At 37.7% G+C, this 19,323-nt stretch overlaps 2 protein-coding genes across 2 annotated transcripts; one reads left to right on the top strand and one right to left on the bottom strand.

Moving 5' to 3' along the window:
* Positions 1-2,131, top strand: LOC131167758 (double-stranded RNA-binding protein 5). The gene is made up of 4 exons (XM_058126636.1): positions 1-165; positions 389-636; positions 785-1,004; positions 1,099-2,131. Exons 2-4 carry the CDS (start codon positions 391-393, stop codon positions 1,911-1,913), a joined length of 1,281 nt encoding a protein of 426 aa, XP_057982619.1. The 5' UTR covers positions 1-165; positions 389-390; the 3' UTR covers positions 1,914-2,131.
* Positions 2,132-6,523: 4,392 nt separating this feature from the next.
* Positions 6,524-12,681, bottom strand: LOC131167755 (mitochondrial import inner membrane translocase subunit TIM8-like). Its single transcript, XM_058126633.1, has 2 exons — positions 12,518-12,681; positions 6,524-7,179 (listed from the first exon to the last, which is right to left on the bottom strand). Exons 1-2 carry the CDS (start codon positions 12,563-12,565, stop codon positions 6,991-6,993), a joined length of 237 nt encoding a protein of 78 aa, XP_057982616.1. The 5' UTR covers positions 12,566-12,681; the 3' UTR covers positions 6,524-6,990.
* Between the last annotated feature and the right edge of the window lie 6,642 nt (positions 12,682-19,323).

Genomic DNA, 19,323 nt, shown 5'->3' with positions numbered 1-19,323 from the left:
GGCAGCCAGATCCGACCCAAACAAAGCCTTGTCTTAAAGCTGCGCTTTGACATTTTCGTTTCCAATTCACTTCTTCTTCTCTTTCTTCTTTGCAGAGAACACATCAGACATGCTTTTGTTCTAAGACACAGACTCCATGGCAATGTAGGAGTGGGAAATCATCAGGTGGAGTTGGAGCCTAAGAGGGTTCCTTTATTTCCTTTTCTCTTTTGCCATCATCAGTTCAAAGCTAGTTTTGGATTTTTTTGAATGATGGGTTTTCCAATGCCTTGCCTTGTCTTATACTGTTCTTCCCCACCCTCCTCAGCACATACATATATATATATATATATATATATATATATATATACAGAATTTCGGCAATTTTTGATTGGCTTGTTTTTGGCAGACATGTTCAAGAATCAGCTGCAAGAGCTAGCACAGAGAAGTTGCTTCAACCTCCCTTCTTACACTTGCATCAGAGAAGGGCCAGACCATGCTCCCAGATTCAGAGCTTCTGTGAATTTCAATGGAGAAATCTTTGAGAGCCCTAGCTACTGCTCCACCCTGAGACAGGCAGAGCATGCAGCTGCTGAGGTTGCCCTCAATCTCCTCTCCAACAGGGGTCCTTCAAGGTCCCTCACCGCCAGAGTTCTTGTAAGTCCCCTCTTTACTTCAAATCTTTTCTTAGAAACATACCCACTAGAAGATCAAATCACATTTCAATTTTCTATTCATTAACTTTTGCTTTTTTTTTTTCTCTACTTTTTGGGTGATCTTCTTTTGTGGGATTGTGCGTGTGAAGGATGAGACAGGGGTTTACAAGAACCTGCTTCAAGAAACAGCTCACAGAGCTGGTCTGAAGCTCCCTTTGTACACCACAGTTAGGTCAGGTCCTGGGCATGTCCCTGTCTTCACTTGCACCGTAGAGCTTGCGGGCATGAACTTCACAGGCGACTCAGCCAAGACCAAGAAGCAAGCTGAGAAGAATGCAGCAATTGCTGCCTGGTCTGCCTTGAAAAGAAGTAAAAAGTTTGATCATTTCTCACATTTCCTTTCTATTTTAGTCTCTTCTTCACTTGTGCCTTTTGATTTAAGCCTGATTTACTAATCCTACAGTGCCAAACTTGGACTTATTGTCTCATTCAAGCAAGGAAACAGAGAGTGCTCGTGAGGAACAGGATCAGCAGGCGGCTATGGTTAGGGTCTTGTCAAATTTCAGGCCTAAAGAAGAGGGGAAACAGACCAGGAGGAGGGATTCGAAGATTCAGAACCAAGCAAGAAGAAGAATGGTAAGGGCTTATAAAGACGATGCTAATAATCCTCTCCAGTTTCAACCAAAGAGGCCTATTGACCTATTGAAGGACACTGTCCCAGAAGGCCCAACCCAAAAAAATAACATCTTTATGTCTCTTCTCCCTCCACCCCCGCCAAGGACAGCTTCAAAGATCTTACCACCATCAAATAGGGCTAGCCCATTGTTCAAGGACACCCCACAAGTTAGGATCCAAGAGGTGCTATCCCCTCGAGCCCAAGAACATCAAAAGGATGAGCAAGAAAGATCAAATGCAAACAATAACTCAAATTCAAGCACTGTTTATGAGCAAACCCACATCAGAAGCAAGGTGTTTGAGTCCCTAGCACCCTCTCCAATGGCAGCAGCAGCTCCCATCAAGCCCCTCAAATGCAGCCACGTGGCAAGAGCAATGTACACAGGAGGCTTCCGGCCGCACAGGAGCATTGCCCCAGCAGTTCAAATCAGATCTGTGATCCCAGTATGTGCTGCTCCCCCACCACCATCAAAGAAAGAAGCTTTAGCTTCAACTTCAGCTTCAGCTTCTGGTTTAGGGGCTTCTTCTTCTTCATCAATCCCCACATCATCAGAGGTCTCAGTCTCAGCAGCCAGCATAAAGTTAAAAAATTTACAGTTGTGAAGAGAGCAATTAGGGAAAAATACAATCCAGGTTTATATTTATTGGTTTCTTTTCTCCAAGTTTTAGTGCATGCTCTGTTCTCTTAAGCTTGGTTTTGCTTCTGTTTTTGTTTTTTGTTTTGGGTGTTTTGGTCATGGACCGTGAGAAAGAGGAGTTGGATCTGTGGTGGGATTTTGCAAAAGATGACAAGCAATAGTAATTCAACTTTGTTCTCTCCCTCTCTCTCTCTCTCTCTCTCCTTCAATGAGATACATTTCCCAACTCTCTCTTCCTCCTTCAATGAGATACATTTCCCAACACATGTATTTACTGCATATAGTGAGAGAGAGCATTAATGGGAATGGGTTGCAGAGAGATAAGTGAGGGGGAAGAAAAGGGGAAGTTGGCGTGGGGGTGGGGGGTGGGCGGCAATGAAGGAGGGTGTGAAGGACGAACACAGACAAAAGCAGCGATAAACGCAAGCCATTAAGGTTACCGTCAGGGAATTAATTGCCTTTGTCTTCCCCATTAATGCCCCTCTCCTCCTTCTCACACCACCCACCCCCACACATCCTGTCTTCTGTTTCTTCTTCTCTCTGTTTTTTATACTTCTATTGTTACTTTCTCCACCTTCCTCTCTCTCTCTCTCTCTCTCTCACATTTGGTACATCGTGTACTTAATTCTTGAGTTTTGTCTATTACCCCTCACTATGCAATGCCATTCTTACCCTCAAATCGACTAAAAATTAGTTTGATTAAATTACTTTTTTACCCTTCAAAATTGCAAGCCCCTCCTCCAAATACATACAGTTTAAACTTTACACTAAGACAAATTAGTAGGTGCAACAAGTGTAACACGGGCAAGCAAGTTTAATTTTTTTGTACATTAGAAGGGCTTAAAAAAATATATATTTATATACAATTTGTGACAAGTTAAAAGAATTAAATGTTAAAAAGGAGTGAAGTATAATTAAATGAAATTTGAAGGATTAATGGTGCAATTTATTATCATTATTGTTATTATTAGCTTTTTGTTTTCATTCATAAATTTTTTTATATTGGCAATGGAGGTGTGCCCAAGGGAGAACGTGGAGCTTTCAAATATTTAAAAATGGAAGTAGCCGTTGAGGTGTGGGGGTGGGGGGGTATATTGGGCATTCCATGCTGTCTGCCTTTCGCCCTGCTGTCCGGTGTCCACGTATCCTCTGCAAAATGGCAGCAAATCCAACTACTATTGGGACTCATGGCTGAGCCCTAATAAAAGCCCATGTGAGGCCCATTAAATAGGGGAAGGGTGTCAAAAAAGGCCGGCCCAAATGGGAGGCCCATTAAGTGAGATGGGTGGTGTAGGGCTTGACAGCTCGGTGATGATCTCACTTGCCCTGTCCCTTAGCAATTAGATTTTATGTGGGTGAGGTTCCTGTCCCACTGGGTCCCACACACCTTTCTTCCCATCTCACCCATAAACTATTTAAGAGATGAGATACACACGTTCTCTCAATGAAAAAATAAAAAATAAAAAAAATTTACCATTGGAAGCATGAAATTCTAGATTGAATTTAGAATTCAAATTCAAAGAATTGAATATGCTTATAATTATATAAAAAAAAATACCTCTTCTCACTTCATAAATTGTTTTGACTTCACGGGTTTTAAGTGATATCACCCATCTCTCAATGTTCTAATGCTCGTAAAAAGAGAATTCATGTTTTTGTTATAATATGCGAGAACGATTAGATTAGTAATCTTATTATTTATCATTTTGAAATATTTATTTGTGATTTCAATTGCGTCCTTTGCCAATGATTCATAACTTCATTTATTGTTCTTTAGATAGATACCAATTAGGGTTATGAGTTTCAAAATGAAGGAACTTGAAATTTTTAGATGCTTTACGAGTCTACAAATACTTTTGTTGACCTAGTGAGGCATGTCGAGAAAAAATCTCACCCGGCTAAAGTGAGAAAACCTATTGCTTGTAAATATTATTTTTGTCATACAATGAGATCAGAACTTGCGAACACTATCTTTGTTAGATAATGAGATCAAAGTTGGAGAATAGATATAATAGATGAGGGTTTTCGCATAATATCAAAATATGTAGAATTGTTCCATGCTTGTAATGATTTTCATTTTTTTTTTTTTTAAATCTGGATTCTTCATCCCTCGGTTCTCTCTTATATGAGAGTAACGCATGTAGATTTATAGAAATATTTTTGTAAAATTAGTTTATTGAATTTATAATTATTTCAAATTCGCAAAATCTAATTTCAAAGTCTCAAACATTATTTCTTTGTATTTATTGGATTTATCAAGAGACGATAAAATCATACTTATGGACTCACCCGTGACCGGAGTGTTTTGTGACCGTCCTTCAATAATGAATCTTCGATTATTCATATTGGGGATTATTACAAGTTAATTATTGATTTTATGCATATAAACAAGATCCTTTGAAGCTTATGACGCCTTTCATCAACTTTTCATTTGATAGAAATCAAATGTTTTTTTTTTCTTTCTTTTTTTTTGGCACGATGAAAGAAATATATTTGAAAATATAATAAAGCAACCTTCTAACTAAAGAAGGAATACAAATATTTTTTTATCAACACATACATTTTAATCAACATTTACTACTATTATTATTATGCTTTTATATGCCGATAGATTAATTATTCATGTTCTTCTAACAAAAGAAATTTCATTGATGGGGAAAGAATTTACAAGGGAGAATAAGATATCTCTCAAAGAAAACTTGATTCAAACCAAAGAAAAATTAAAACAACAAAAATCAAGCAAACTAGTTCCTCCAATCTCGATTTAAATCCTGAAACTATCTTTCCTAAAAATTCCAAACCCGACACACCATAAAGAAGCCATATACTGAATCTTTTCTCACACTAATGACCAATTTAACTTCTTCCCAGAAAAAATTAAGTTGTAGCCATTAACCCCATAAGACTCCAAAAATGTCACACTTCCACAGAATATGGCTTATCCTTCCCTCTCCCAAAGCCAAATGAATAATAGGATGACTAATAAGTCTTCCACCAAGTAGGGGCAAACCCAACTCTTTTCCAAATACCAAATAGTCTGTTTCATATTGCAGAATCAAAAATGCAAAAAGAGATGGGATGCTATTTCTGAATTCCAATAATAGAGCGCACACACACGCCTAGAGGGAGAGCCATCAAAAGTCTCCTAATCTGCAGCAAGTTATTGGTATTAATTTTGTTAAGCATGACCAACGAAGTAAAAACTTTTATTTTTAAGGGAACTTTAACCTTCCAAACAATAGGATAAAGAGGAAACAGAGAATTGGAATATGTCAAGAATTTATAGAGTGACTTCCAAGTAAAAGCCCTTGACTGATCCAAAGACCAAGAATAGACATCCCTTCCTGAAGATAGGTTGCAACAAGAAAGACAACTCTTACCATTGTCAATGAAAAAAAATATAACTCTATTTGACTCATAGCACAATCTAAAAAGATGCGAAAAAGATGTGGAAAAACGAACATTCCCTCTTTCGAAAATTGAATCTAGGAACCCTCCCCACTTCAAATTTAGTGCGAGGGGTAAAACCAGAATAAATCTAAGAAATAGACCTCCACAAACTTATCAAAGAACATCTCAAACGAGCATTAGTATCACGCCCATTCTCATACAACCCAAACTTACTTCATATAACTCCATGCCACAGGAAATTATCTTCTAACCAAAAACGCCACAACCATTTAGCTAAAATAGCGGAATTTTTGGACACCAAATTACCAAGAACACCCCCCCCCCCTACTTTTTAGACCTATAAACCTCTGCCTCGCTCACTAAATGGTCCTTTGACTTCCCACACTAGACCACAAAAAATTTCTCATGATTCTCTTAGGCTTACCATCGATACCTACTGAAAATTTTAAAATAGATATATGAGGACACTTAGTTTAGGGAGCCAAAAATATTCAAATGACATTCATGGAAATCTGATTTCCAAAACTAGAATTTTTAGATCATGAAAATGTTTTCATTTGATTTGCACGGGATTTCAATTCAGAGAACGGAATGTTCACATCATGGAAATATTTGTGTTTAGTCTTCATTATGAGATCCCAACGTCAATATTTCGGTCCAACATAAAAATCTTGGCAAGCACTTCAAAAATATGACAATTATACCCTTGACCTATATAAACAATATATGAAGAATAATCATATTTTCAGCACGAAAAACCACTAACAATAGGTACTGAGTTAATTCATGTCCTAAAAATTTCAAGCATCATAAACTTCAAAAAAGCAAACGCTAAATAATCCAATTAATTCAATATTGCCTCAAAATTTCAATCATTATATTATATTACATTATTAAAATACAATATTATTTATTTTTTATCAATTTTTATTTTTGTTACTGTAATAATTTTAATTATTTTAGATTTACTAATATGTAACAATAATATAATACGGAAGCATTAATGTCTAACTGGCCAAAATAATAAAGGTAGTTGGTCCCAGAAATAAGATTCCCATAGGATTTATCCATGGTTGACGGGAATTAGATTTTCATGTTTTGTGCGAATTTTTCATTCTCTTTGATTATGAAATTGCGGTCATGCTAGGTTTTCAACCCTAAAACAAACATGCAAATGTGATGCCATGTATATTCCTAGGAATGTTCAAAAGACATTGCAGAAACAATCCCTAAAAGTCTAATATCACAATTTGTAACACCATTGTAGGAAACATTTTTTTTCCTCCCTCAAAGCTCTAAATTCTTTGTTTCAAGAGAAAATCATATATGTTTTATTTTACAACACTTTAATCCAAGCTTTTCTTACTAAACAAACATTCCTTCAAACGTGCAACCAACACGTTACAATGCAGGCAGGAAGAAGCAATAGAGCAATACATCATTCCGTCAAGTATGAGAAATGAGAAGGGGAATGTGCATAGTACATGTAAAACTGGTAAATTGTGATTAAAGAACCAGGTACAATGAAGAAGCCGACACAAAAACATTTCTCTGAAGTACTAAATAAATCTGGGGGGAACAACACAATGTCAGAATCAATAAACTTGGATACCTTTGCAGGAGTAAACAACTCATTGCATGGACTGGAAGCGTTTCATGATGGTCATGCTCATGTCCATATATCTCCGAGCGCAGTTTGATAGGCAACTTGATTCACTAGAGCTGAACTTGCTTCCCGGGGAACCTGTGATACACTTGTCCCAGCATTCTTTTGTAACTTTAGCGACCATCTCATTAAGCATGGCCTTCTGCTTTTCTTGCTGCACAAAGGATACCCAGATTGGGAAAAGAAACAAGTACTAAAAAGTGGGGTGATGCCATGATGCTTATAGGGTTGTATCATCTATCTAAATCAGGAAAACTTCTACACTCATGCTTAATCTTATTAGGTGGAAGCATTCAAGCTTCAATGTGTAAGATAGTAGCAGGACTCCTCTTAAGGAGGTGTTTGTTTGTACTAAATGAGCTCTGTATGAGCCAGTTAGTCTTCTATCTTTGAAGTGTGTGAATGATGTAAGATCAATGATGTCATGGAATCATTTAGGCAATCCCATCCGGGATAGAAGCACACGCACACAAAAATTTTTACCTAGTCATAAGTTATTCATACAAAGTCGAATCCTAATGACAGAATAAATTTGTGCTCTTACTGAAGTTACAATCAAAATCCAAACTTCAAATTGTTGCAATTTAAGGCCTAGACAAATATTATTTTGCAATGTGTGCAATCCATTTAATGCAATGTTAAATCTTTGATAAAATTTGCAATTGAAATACAAACAATCTAATGGCAGCTTACTTTAGGATATGAATGTCAATAGAAGGCCATAAATTATGCCTTGTTAATAGCTATTAATCTAGGCTGTATATACTTTCATAAATAAGCGAGGAGATTTAGCTTACCATGTATAGCTTCCTAAAATCACTTTATGTAAATTTGCTGGCTTACCATGTATAGCTTCCTAAAATCACTCTATGTAAATTAACATGTACAGATTTAAGTTTCCTTGCAAAACTGGAAGTCTTGCCTATATAATGAAAGACCTTCTCAAAAGAGAGGACAATTCGAACCATTCTCTTATGGTATCAGAGCCATTCTCTAAGAAATCTCAGTCCTAGTTTTCTGAGTCATAGCCTCAGTACTTATGGAGAAGTCAGATAATGTTTGTGTCAGATTCACAGGAAAAAATTATGCTGCTTGGGAGTTTCAATTGGAGACCTTTCTCAAGGGTAAAGAGCTGTGGGGACATATAGATGGCAGCAGCAAAGGGGGATCTACTGCGGAAAGGTCTGTGGCTGACAAGGCAGCTTGGGATGCCAAAGATAATCAAATCATGTCTTGGATTCTTGGTTCTATGGAGCCACTCTGATTCTGATCGAGTCATAATCTCACCATTGTTCAAGACTCTTGCAGCCGTCACAGTCGTCGTCTTCGTCTTCGAACTCTTGCAGTCGTCGTCTTAATCTTCTTCAACAGTTCTTCTTCTAGTTCTCTCTTCCTAATGTGTCTAGCAATCTTCAAGTGGTAAATATTTTCACCAAGGCTCTCACAAGGCAACGGCATAATTTTCTTATAAACAAATTGATGCTTATGGATAACCCGCATCAATTTGAGGCAGGATGTCAATAGAAGGCCATAAATTATGCCTTGTTAATAGCTATTAATCTAGGCTGTATATACTTTCATAAATAGGATCGGAGATTTAGCTTACCATGTATAGCTTCCTAAATTAAAATGTATAGATTTAAGTTTCCTTATATAACTGGCAGTCTTGCCTATATAATGAAAGACCTTCTCAAAAGAAAGGACAATTTGAACCATTCTATTAATGAACAGAAAATCCTACACAACAAATACTGTCAGCATGCCTTGAGGTGGGAGGGAATAGAGATGGCGGGCAGGAATTGAATAAAGGAAATTTCAGAGGGCAAGTAGGTCATATTTCCCTTAATCCTAATCCATCACTTGTCCATTACACATAGAACTAAAGCAATAGCTATGTGTGGTTCATATGCAATGGCTGCCATGGTTTGGGGACAAGATTCTGTCAAGTCCTAATGTCCTACCACATTAACATTATTATTGTCAAAGTACTTTACTAGGTAATGTGCATTTCACAGGAAAAATTTCCGTCACATATTTATTACCCATTAGATGGATTTGAGACAGTCTTGATCTTAGATGCATTTTGCTTGGGTTTAAGGCAGTCTTAATCTTAGATGCATTCTGCTTGGGTTTGTTTGGGTAAAAGCTTATTATTCCAGTTGGGGACAGCACTGGGGGGGACGTCTCCTGGTCCCCCTTGCTGGACTTGGTTTGCAAACTGGGAAATTTTCCCATTACCTATTTTGGACTACCTCTTGAAGCCAAAATCAAAGATAAAAGAGTTTGGGATCCCGCAAGGTTTGGACTAGAAAAGGAACTACTTGTCGAAAGTTGGGAAGCTTACTCTCATCAAGAGCACCTTGACTAATCTCCTGATATATATATATATATATATATATATATATTATATGTTCGTTTTCCCTATATCTTGCTTAATTGCCAGATGGTTGGAAAGGAGATTCATTTTGGAGAGCTGGGACAGTAATTCAAATATCATCTGGTGAACTGAGGGAGGTGAAAATCCCTCTCTAATTTCAACACAGCCCTCAATGGGAAATGGTTTTGGAGATCCATGAAGGAAAAGGAAAGCATTGCCTCTAAATATGCTCATCAACACAATGATTAGATCACTAGTGTTGGGAGAAGATCCTTCAGAGTCAGAGTTTAGAAATTCGTCGAGAAAGGTTGGGATAATCCCCACCCCACCCCAATCATTTCTCAAGAGGGGAATGTGGTTAACATTTTCTTTGAGCCCAATATTTGGGGAAGTCAATCGCCCTTAGTTCAAAATTCACTTCCATTTTCAGGTTCGCTTGCAATAAGGATGCCCTTATCAATATCATTTCCCAAAAAAATTTCCGTACGGATGTAAACTGTGCAAATTTGGGGTGGCAAGGGCATAACCTAAATCTGCCCCACCTACTACCCCCAGTCCACCTTGGAGCATTGTATGTACCACCACCCTTGCCTCATTAGGGGATCTGCTTCCTACTAAGGATCTGAAACAATCTTGCCAACCATAAAAAAACATAAAAAATTTTGACAAAAAAAAAATGGTATCTATGTCTTTATATTATTAAACTAAAATAACTTAACTTATTTTAATATAATTATTGTTGATCAAACATAACCTTTCTAGTAGAATAATATAAAATAAAATAAGAATAAAATATAGAAGCTGTGAACAATTGAATGAAGTTATGCATACACATACAACCATGATATATATGTATATGCACACCCATATATATATATATGTGTGTGTGTGTGTGTGTGTATTGTCTCAATGTGTACACACATACATACATAATGTGTATATATAGTATGTATATATCTATATATACATGCATGCATGCATGTATTTGTTTGTTTATGTGTTTATATTTGGGGTGAATTCAAGGCGGGTTTTGATTAAGCATAGCAATATTTAGGCCGGGGTGGATTTGGACAAGAAATTCATTTTTCGACTTATTGCTCCAAATACGCCTAAAATCACAAAATTTATCCCAAAATGGATAAAATGAATCCTGGATTAAAATGGTATATTTATGGTCAAATCAATTTATAGGAACCTCACTCCATTAGAAGCAGCTAGCAACAACTTCCATTCAAAACACTTCTAGAAAACTGCAGCCCTAACAAGCTTTCTATGTGTGGGAGGCAACTACTGGGAAGATTCTATAAAAGTTTCCTTTTACTGATTAAAAAAATAAAGTTGGGAAGATTCTAAGTTTCTAGCCCTTGATAAACTGCATAAAAGGGGTTGTCCCTGGTTAATAGGTGCTCTTCATATTTGGATAAAAATAAACGTGTTGACCACATCTACTTGAACTCTTTTGAAACTTGGCCACTTTTTTGGTAGGCAGTAGCAGGTTATTGATAGACAAGAGGGAAAAGAGTTATGGGTCTGGAAAGTTGTTCAATCTAGCAAGGCAAGAAGGAAGGCTTTGTCTATCATTTGCTTGCATTTTTTAGTATGTGTGGAGGGAAAGAAATATGAGAACTTCTGAAGGATTGTCCATGCCTTACAAATTAGTAAAGACAGTTGAATTGCTAATCTGATGAGCTGGCATAGTGGTTGTTTTTTACTTTTTAAACATTTTTCACGTAATTCTTGATTTTTTTGACACCCTGCATTGTAAGTGATATTTTTTATTTTGTTTGTACTTGGGTGGCATCCGCTTGAGGCCCTTACAATTTTTTCTTTATGCTGATGTTAAATTAAAAAAGAATCAAAGGAATAGTATAGGCATTAAATTGCATCATCAAAAGTTAAGATATAAATTGCAGCTACAGTTTTAGTACATGATTCTTGTTTTAAAAATCAGCCCAAGTCATTTATTACTTCCGACAATTTTTTTCTAAAGGAATAAGAGTCCCAATGAATTAGTTACACCATATCGACATCTAAGTTTCCATTCCAAACAGCATAAGGCTATTGAACAACATTTATATTACCTCACCTTTTGTATTTGAGAATCTTGAGATGTTACATAATGTTAGAAACTAGAGCTCAGAGGCAGCACCTTTTGAAGACAAGAGTAGGAAAAATCATATAAAATGGCAAATAAAAGGCTCTCAGGGGGATGGTAAACGAATGAGGCTAACGACAGAAAATATATGATTGCATTGGTTTGGATGGACAATGCAGCCAAGTAGATTGAAATGTTGGTAAAGGATTTGTGTGGTTAACCAAGTATCTGCCCTATGAGCACCCTCTTTCATAATCTTAGGATCCAAATAAGAAATAAGAACTACCACTGGTGGTCCTGGTTTCTTGAATTCCCCCTTTGGTGATTCTAGAACCCCCATTTCTACCTAACCTTCTCCTTTATGATGCTAGATAGATTTCAAAAAACATGTATGCACATCAATTATTTGATATGACCAAACACTCATATTATTTAACTTTTACCCCTTCGCAAATATGTCCAACCAAAAAATAGAAGAAAAAAAATAAAAACTGAGTTTTTGTAAGCATGTGGGGTCAAAGCTTTCGATTTTGGTTTGTGTGAATTTCACAAAAACATAAAATATCTAGACAATTTTGTAGTGTGTTTTCTCCAATCGATCATGACTACAGATTCAAGTCTTTAAGTCTTTGCTCGGAAATACGGCATAAGTTTTCAAGATGCTAGTTTTCATGCACAGAATTCAGATAATAGAGAACAAAGTACCTCCTAAATATAAAAAATTAAGAAAATCCACTGTTCATAAGTTATTCCCAACACTCAGCAATTTAAAGAACAAAGCAACAACATTATGCTTCATCGCTAGTTCTGAGGATCTTATACTCAAAATAAACCCCTATTTCAAAAGCTCAAGAAATGACGTGCGGAATTAATTACAGAGAAAAAAAACTAACGAATTTTTTTGCATTATGACGAACCGGTAGCAACAAATATATCGTAATTCAGCCAAAAGGTAAAGTTCAACCAATAGATTATACATGGAAAAAAAAGATTAAAACAGAAGAAGACGGAGAATCTTACGGTGAGAAGCTGTTGCAATTCGTCGGGGTTCAGACGCGAAGGATCCATTGCTGTGGTTGTCTCCTCTTCTCTTCAGTCTTCTCTGCAAAACCCTAAAACCCTCAAAGCTGAAAAAGACCCGGCAGAAAATGGGCTATAGACCGGGAAATGAGCAACCGGGCCGGGCTTAAATTGGTGTTGTGGAGATCTATATGGGCCATCCAATATTTTATTTTTTACTGTACTTTATTCTTTTTTTTTTTTTCCTTTTTTTCTAATATATAATTATCAACTCCAGGCACTTGAAAATTTGAAAGAACAAAATTAAAATTCAACAAACAAATCTCCTTTAATTGCTTTATAATTTAATTTTTTTATATCATATTATTTTTTCAACTTTTCATTTATGTAGTTGCATATAGGCTTAAATTTTTAAGGGATGTTATTAATATAAAATGGATTATAAATCATAATTAGCATGATGAATCGATATAATTATCACTAGTCATCTTTTAAAAGTTGTCTGCCCTCGAGGTGCACTAGCAAAGTCCATCTAGAATTTTTTAAATCATTCCTTATTAAAATTGATTTGTTTGCGGTGGGTTCGATCACTTAAGCACTTAAGAGATCCTTTTGACAATTTGTTGAATCGCAACTTGCATCACATGGATACGCATATTTAAAATTTCTTAAAAAAAACATGAGGCTAATTGTAGAAAAATATATTCAAATTTTTACTTTTACATAATATTAGCTAAATTTTAAAATTTTAAATTTATAAAAAAAAATGAATGTTTTAATTTTGGAAGTTGTTGCTAAATAAAAAGTTGAATGACCTTTGAGATGTTCTCCAATCATGACTACCTGAAAAGAAAAAAAATACGAATGGCTTGGAGGACCTGGGGTGTACTCTGGGAGATCACTCGGATGCCTAAGTAAGAAATTTGTTTGAGAGGTTTTATGCAACAGTAAATAATAGGTTGGAATAAGATGATTTACCTCTTCATGGCTTCTCCCTTTTATACTGACGAAGTTTGACCCTAGGTGATACGCCATTTATGAGTGCGTTTATGGCGCTTGGCATGAATCACTCCATTCTTTATAGTCATTATAGCGCTGACGTCAATTGCTCTGGCCGAGCAATTGACTTGGATGGTGATTGCCATCATCAATGCAATGTTAGTCTTCTCTTGATTTATGGTAGTCTACTTTTTGGTGATATTTGGGGTATATCAGTTCCCCCCTTCCTTTTTTAGGTTTCGAAATTTTGAAGCTTGCTTCCAAAGTTTGAAAGTTCTCTCTCTCTCTCTCTCTCTCTCTCTCTCTCTCTCTCTCTCTCTCTCTCTCTCTCTCTCTCTCTCTATTTTTTTTTTTTTTTTTGCTGAACCGAAGCCATCATCATAGTTGCCAAGCTACCCTTTTGGCGAGTCGAGCCGACATCTGCAATGAGCCGCTTATCCAGCGTAATAGTCTGTCGAGCCGACTGCACGACTTACCAAGCCGGTGTTTTGCCGTGTGCATGGCTTGCCAAGCTAACGTCTCCCCGAGCCGCTTATACGTCTTTTCGAGGCGGATTCGTTGTATTGCTGGCTCATCCGAGCCGATGTCGCTATGCATCTTGCCAAGTTGTTTTCGTCTCGTTGTCGGCTCATCCGAGCCGCTACCGCTACGCGGCTTGCCAAGCCAATGATAATGCTGACGAGTTGAGCATCCCTTTTAGGCACTCTTTGTGTCGACCAGCTCTCCTTGAGATGCTCTTCGTGTCGACTAGCTCTTTGAGCTGACCAACTCTTTGTGTTGATCAACTCTTCGTGCTGACCAGATCTTCGTGTCGACCAACTCTTCATGCCAATCAGCTCTTTGAGCCGACCAGCTCTTTTGTAATGACCTCAAAATTCTTATCATATATATATATATATATATATATATATGTCTGTCTGTAATCATGTGTCTAACATCATACAATAAACATTCCTACGTAGCGGAAACATACAACAATAACCATTTATACCAGAATCCAGAATATACAGACCATACAAAAATATCTCTTTAGTGTCATCTATCCAAAAACATACACCATTCTGACAAAAACTCACCCTATAACCAGGGTGACCTGACTACTTCCTATCCGCGAGCCTGATCTGCTCGCCTAGCTGGCTCACCTGAAAAATGGTAAAGTAATGGGGTGAGTCGACGCTTAATAAGTGGAAATATGCTATTACTAGTGTGTGGCAACTAAGTTAAGTATGCTTTTAAAATATAAACGATCTGTAATGCAATAAACAATCTGTAAATCATATCTTTCAAACATATCTTTCTTTCTTAATTAAAGTACATTGTATCATCCGTATTTTTCTACTTTTTATACTGATAATATATCATACTATACTCATCATATACTGTATAACTGTATGCATATACATAACTCTGCTTTATCCCTGGGACTCTGTACGTCATGATTTGACCCCTCAAGACAGGGTTGTGCGGGCCGTAGGCGGGACTCCATCTGGTCGGCCCTCCAGATGAGTCAATATACTCTACACTACCCCAGCCCGACCAAACTGCATACTCTCCTAGGCGCGTGACTGGCTGCTACCTTGTCAAACCGGCCCGCTCAACCCAGTAAACTGGGGAGTTGCAAACTCTCCGAGCATGGTTGACGGTACCCACATACTATATGAGGTATGTGGTTGCACTCTATCTGTATCTAGCAACGGTACCGTGCTCTGTAATCTCTATCTGTACTGTATTTGTCTGTAATCTTTCCACAGGGATTTGATACTATATACATATACACATATATACTCTTTTACTGTTTTCATCATGTTTCCAAAATTACCATAACTCTATTTTTCTGTACTGTATATACTGAAATTTCTGTATACTATATTCCGTAGCATCTCGATGCTACCTACATATATATATATATATCTGTGTATAGTCTATACGTTATGGTAATAGGAAACATGACATTCTGTAACTCTATATTACTGTTCTGTATAAAGCTATAATATAAATACTTGTCTGAGCAACAATTTACATGTATCTATATAAAACTGTGATATAAATACTGATCTGAGTAACTGTATACATGTGTTTGTATATATGTATATATCTGTTTCATGAACTATTCATATAAAAACTATATATGCATGTACATTTCTCTGTGAATATAAACCTATGTCTGTATAATCTCATATGCTGGAAAACTATATCAAATGTATATACTATCTATATCTTTGTATTCTATATAGTATGATGTTTCATAATAACTGTATAAATTCATTCTTCACTTGAAAGTCTACTTAGGCCACACAAACATTTATGCTCATTTTCTATAAAAGCTGTAAAATAAACTGGCATGAAATTATGTTTATGAGATCTCTGTTAACTCTACAAAACTCCTAGCATAGCATATTTCCCTTACCTCAACTTTGAAAAACCCCTATAAAAATCTGACTCTATACCCGCAGGATTCTTAACCCAACATCTTGAAAACACAATGTCCCAGAACAAAACATCAGTATTTTCTAGCCTACATCATTTCCTATAACTGTCAGGAAGCCAAAAACTAAATAAAATACCTTACCCCAAATTTGGGATGAAATCTAACTTCGTTTTCTCAACGATCCGCTCCGACAAACTTGTAGAGAATTCAGTCGGGAACGTCGTGATAGCTTCGGATCATCGATCCAGCGACCGGTGGGGCCCGAAATGAAGAGAGAAGGGAGAGAAAGTCGTATGAGAGAGAGGAGAAAGATCCAGCGACCAATGGGGCCAGAAATGAAGAGAGAAGGGAGAGAGAGTCGTAGGAGAGAGAGAGGTGAAAGAGGGAGGCGCTGGAAATGAAATAAAATCCCAGATTCCATATATATATAACCAAGGGATTTGGTCAACGAGACCTTGTATTCGTCGACGAGTCCTTCACAAATTTCGTTGACGAGGCCCTGTATTCGTCAATGAAATTCAGGCTGCCTCAGAACCCCTTTTGGTATTTTCTTGTTGACGAAGCCCTGTGTTCATCAACGAAATCCTTGAAGCCTTCGTCGATGAAACCTTGTGTTCGTCGACGAAGCTTGGCAGCTTCCTTTCTATTTTTGCTTTCATTTCTCTCTTTCTTAATATTCAAATATAATTATTTTCCAGGTCGTTACATTCTCCCCTCCTTATAAAATTTCATCTTTGAAATTTACAAGCTGGATCTCATTAATACACTTCATCATTCTATGAAAGAAAAAGGGGTCTACTTATTTTATTACCTGCCCTCACTTGTGGCGAAGGAATACCGTGGTTACATTCCATGTTTTGGAAAAATTACACATATAAAACCAAACCATCTACTATCTAAAGTCGATACATGTACCTGTAAAAGAAATCTATCTAATCATTATACTTTACCTGAGTACATCTATATCTCTAGGAACAACTGCGGGTATCTCTGTCTAATCTGTTCCTTGAGCTCCTAAGAAGCTTCCTCTATATCATGATTCCTCCACAAAACTTTAACTAACTGTATTTCTTTAGTACGTAAAGTCTGAACCTTCCTGTCCAAAATCTGTACTGGTACTTCTTCATATGCCAACGAATCCTTAAGCTCTATCTCTGTATAACTGATGATGTGGGATGGGTCTGGGACGTATTTTCGTAACATGGAAACATGAAACATGTCATGAATATGAGCGAAAGCTGGTGGCAAAGCTAGCCTGTAGGCAACTGACCCTATTCTCTTAAGTATCTCAAAAGGGCCAATAAACCTAGGGCTCAACTTGCCCTTCTTTCCAAACCTCATAACTCCTTTCAAAGGAGCTATCTTCAAAAATACTCGATCTCCCACATCAAATTCCAATTCTCTGCGGCGAGTGTCTGCATAACTTTTCTACTGACTCTATGCTGTTTTAATTCTTCCTCTAATTAGCAGGACTTTGTCGGACGCCTGTTGCACTATATCTGGACCCAAAACTCGCCTTTCACCTACTTCATCCCAAAAAAGAGGAGAACGACATCTCCTGTCATATAATGCCTCGTATGGAGTCATGCCGATACTAGCCTGATAGCTATTATTATAAGCAAATTCCACTAACGGCATGTACTGGATCCAACTGCCTCCAAAATCAAGCACACAAGCACGAAGCATATCTTCTAGTATCTGAATGGTCCTCTCCGTCTAACCATCAGTCTGGGGATGGAAAGCAGTGCTAAAAGCTAGCTGCGTACCCATAGCCTCCTGAAAACTCTTCCACAATCGTGAAGTAAACCGAGGATCTCGGCCCGAGACTATGGATATTGGTACTCCATGAACACGAACTATCTCCTGAACATATATCTTTGCCAGTTTGTCCATGGAATAACCGATTTTAATAGGGATGAAATGAGCAGTCTTCGTCAAACGGTCCACAACTACCCAAATTACGTTCAATCCCTGTCGTACTGGTGGTAACCCTGTAACAAAATCCATCGAAACATTGTCCCACTTCCACTCTGGGATAAATAATGGCTGCAGCTATCCTGCTGGTCTCTGGTGCTCAACTTTAACCTGCTGGCACGTCAAGCACTGCTGAACAAATTCAGCTATCTCCCTCTTCATTCCACTCCACCAGAAATACTCTTGTAGATCCTTGTACATTTTAGTACTGTCGAGATGAATCGTGTATAGGGATCTGTGAGCCTCCTCCAGTATAGTCCTCCTGATCTCGGTATCTGCAGGAACACATAGCCTAGAACGAAATCGCAGAGCTCCATCATCTAATATGCTGAACTCCTCAGCCTGTCCATCACGTACTCTAGCCATCATTGCTGCCAACTCTGCGTCATCACCCTAAGCTGCCTTAATCCTCTCGTAAAGTGTAGGCTGAACCACCAAACTGACAATAACTGCCTGAGGACTCTCCTCCACCAATTATATACGGAGCCTCTCCAAGTCCACTAAAATCGAGTGCTAAATCTCCATAGTTGCCAACACGGATCCCCCTCATTTGTTGCTCAAAGCATCTGCCACTACGTTCGCTTTTCCTGGGTGGTAGCTAATCTTGCAGTCATAGTCTTGAATAAGCTCTAGCCACCTTCTTTGTCTCATATTTAATTCTTTCTGAGTAAAGAAATATTTCAGGCTCTCATGGTCCGTGAAAATCTCACATTTCCCACCGTATAAATAATGCCTCCAGATTTTGAGAGCATAAACCACTGCAACAAGGTCTAAGTCATGGATAGGGTAATTTTTCTCATATTCCTTGAGCTGTCTAGACGCATAGGCAATAACCCTGTGGTGCTACATCAACATGCACCCAAGACCCTTCAAAAAAGCATCATTGTATATTACATAACCATCCTCTCTTGATGGAATGGCCAGTACTGGAGCTGAAACTAACCGCTGCTTTAACTATTGAAAACTCTGCTCACAGTCATCAGTCCATTCAAATTTCACATTTTTCCTCGTAAGTCGTGTCAATGGACCTTGTTAGCTTTACCGTGATCCCAAGAGGGGGGGTGAATTGGTTTTTTTTAAATTTTACCTTCTAAGTATTCCTCCTAGCAGCAGTATGTTCACAAGCCTAGGGTCAATCTAGTGCAAATGATGTAAATGTGCCAGAGATCAGATGAAGCAGTTTAAACAATCACACAAGTATCAGAAAGCAGTAAAGAGAAGATGACACGCGGATATGTTATCGAGGTTCGGCCAACCGCCTACGTCCCCGCCTTGGCTAACCAGCACAAGGATTATCACAATACCTTGCTCACTTAAACGGGTGGAGCGTCACCTATACAAACCAGGTCAAATTACCACAGGGCTGACCTCAACCTTAACCAGGTCAATTAGCGGGGTTGACCTC

The sequence above is a fragment of the Malania oleifera genome, chromosome 11 (assembly GCF_029873635.1).
Source record: "Malania oleifera isolate guangnan ecotype guangnan chromosome 11, ASM2987363v1, whole genome shotgun sequence".
Classification (NCBI taxonomy): Eukaryota; Viridiplantae; Streptophyta; class Magnoliopsida; order Santalales; family Ximeniaceae; genus Malania; species Malania oleifera.
The sequence above is the reverse complement of the archived record's forward strand: the minus strand, read 5'-3'. Positions and strand labels throughout refer to the sequence as shown.

Coding starts and splice junctions, on each gene's coding strand:
- LOC131167755 (XM_058126633.1), bottom strand. CDS start 12,565: ATGGATCCTTCGCGTCTGAACCCCGACGAATTGCAACAGCTTCTCACC. Junction 7,180..12,517: donor AATTGCAACAGCTTCTCACC/GTAAGATTCTCC, acceptor TCCTTTGTGCAG/CAAGAAAAGCAGAAGGCCAT.
- LOC131167758 (XM_058126636.1), top strand. CDS start 391: ATGTTCAAGAATCAGCTGCAAGAGCTAGCACAGAGAAGTTGCTTCAAC. Junction 637..784: donor CCCTCACCGCCAGAGTTCTT/GTAAGTCCCCTC, acceptor GTGCGTGTGAAG/GATGAGACAGGGGTTTACAA. Junction 1,005..1,098: donor CTGGTCTGCCTTGAAAAGAA/GTAAAAAGTTTG, acceptor CTAATCCTACAG/TGCCAAACTTGGACTTATTG.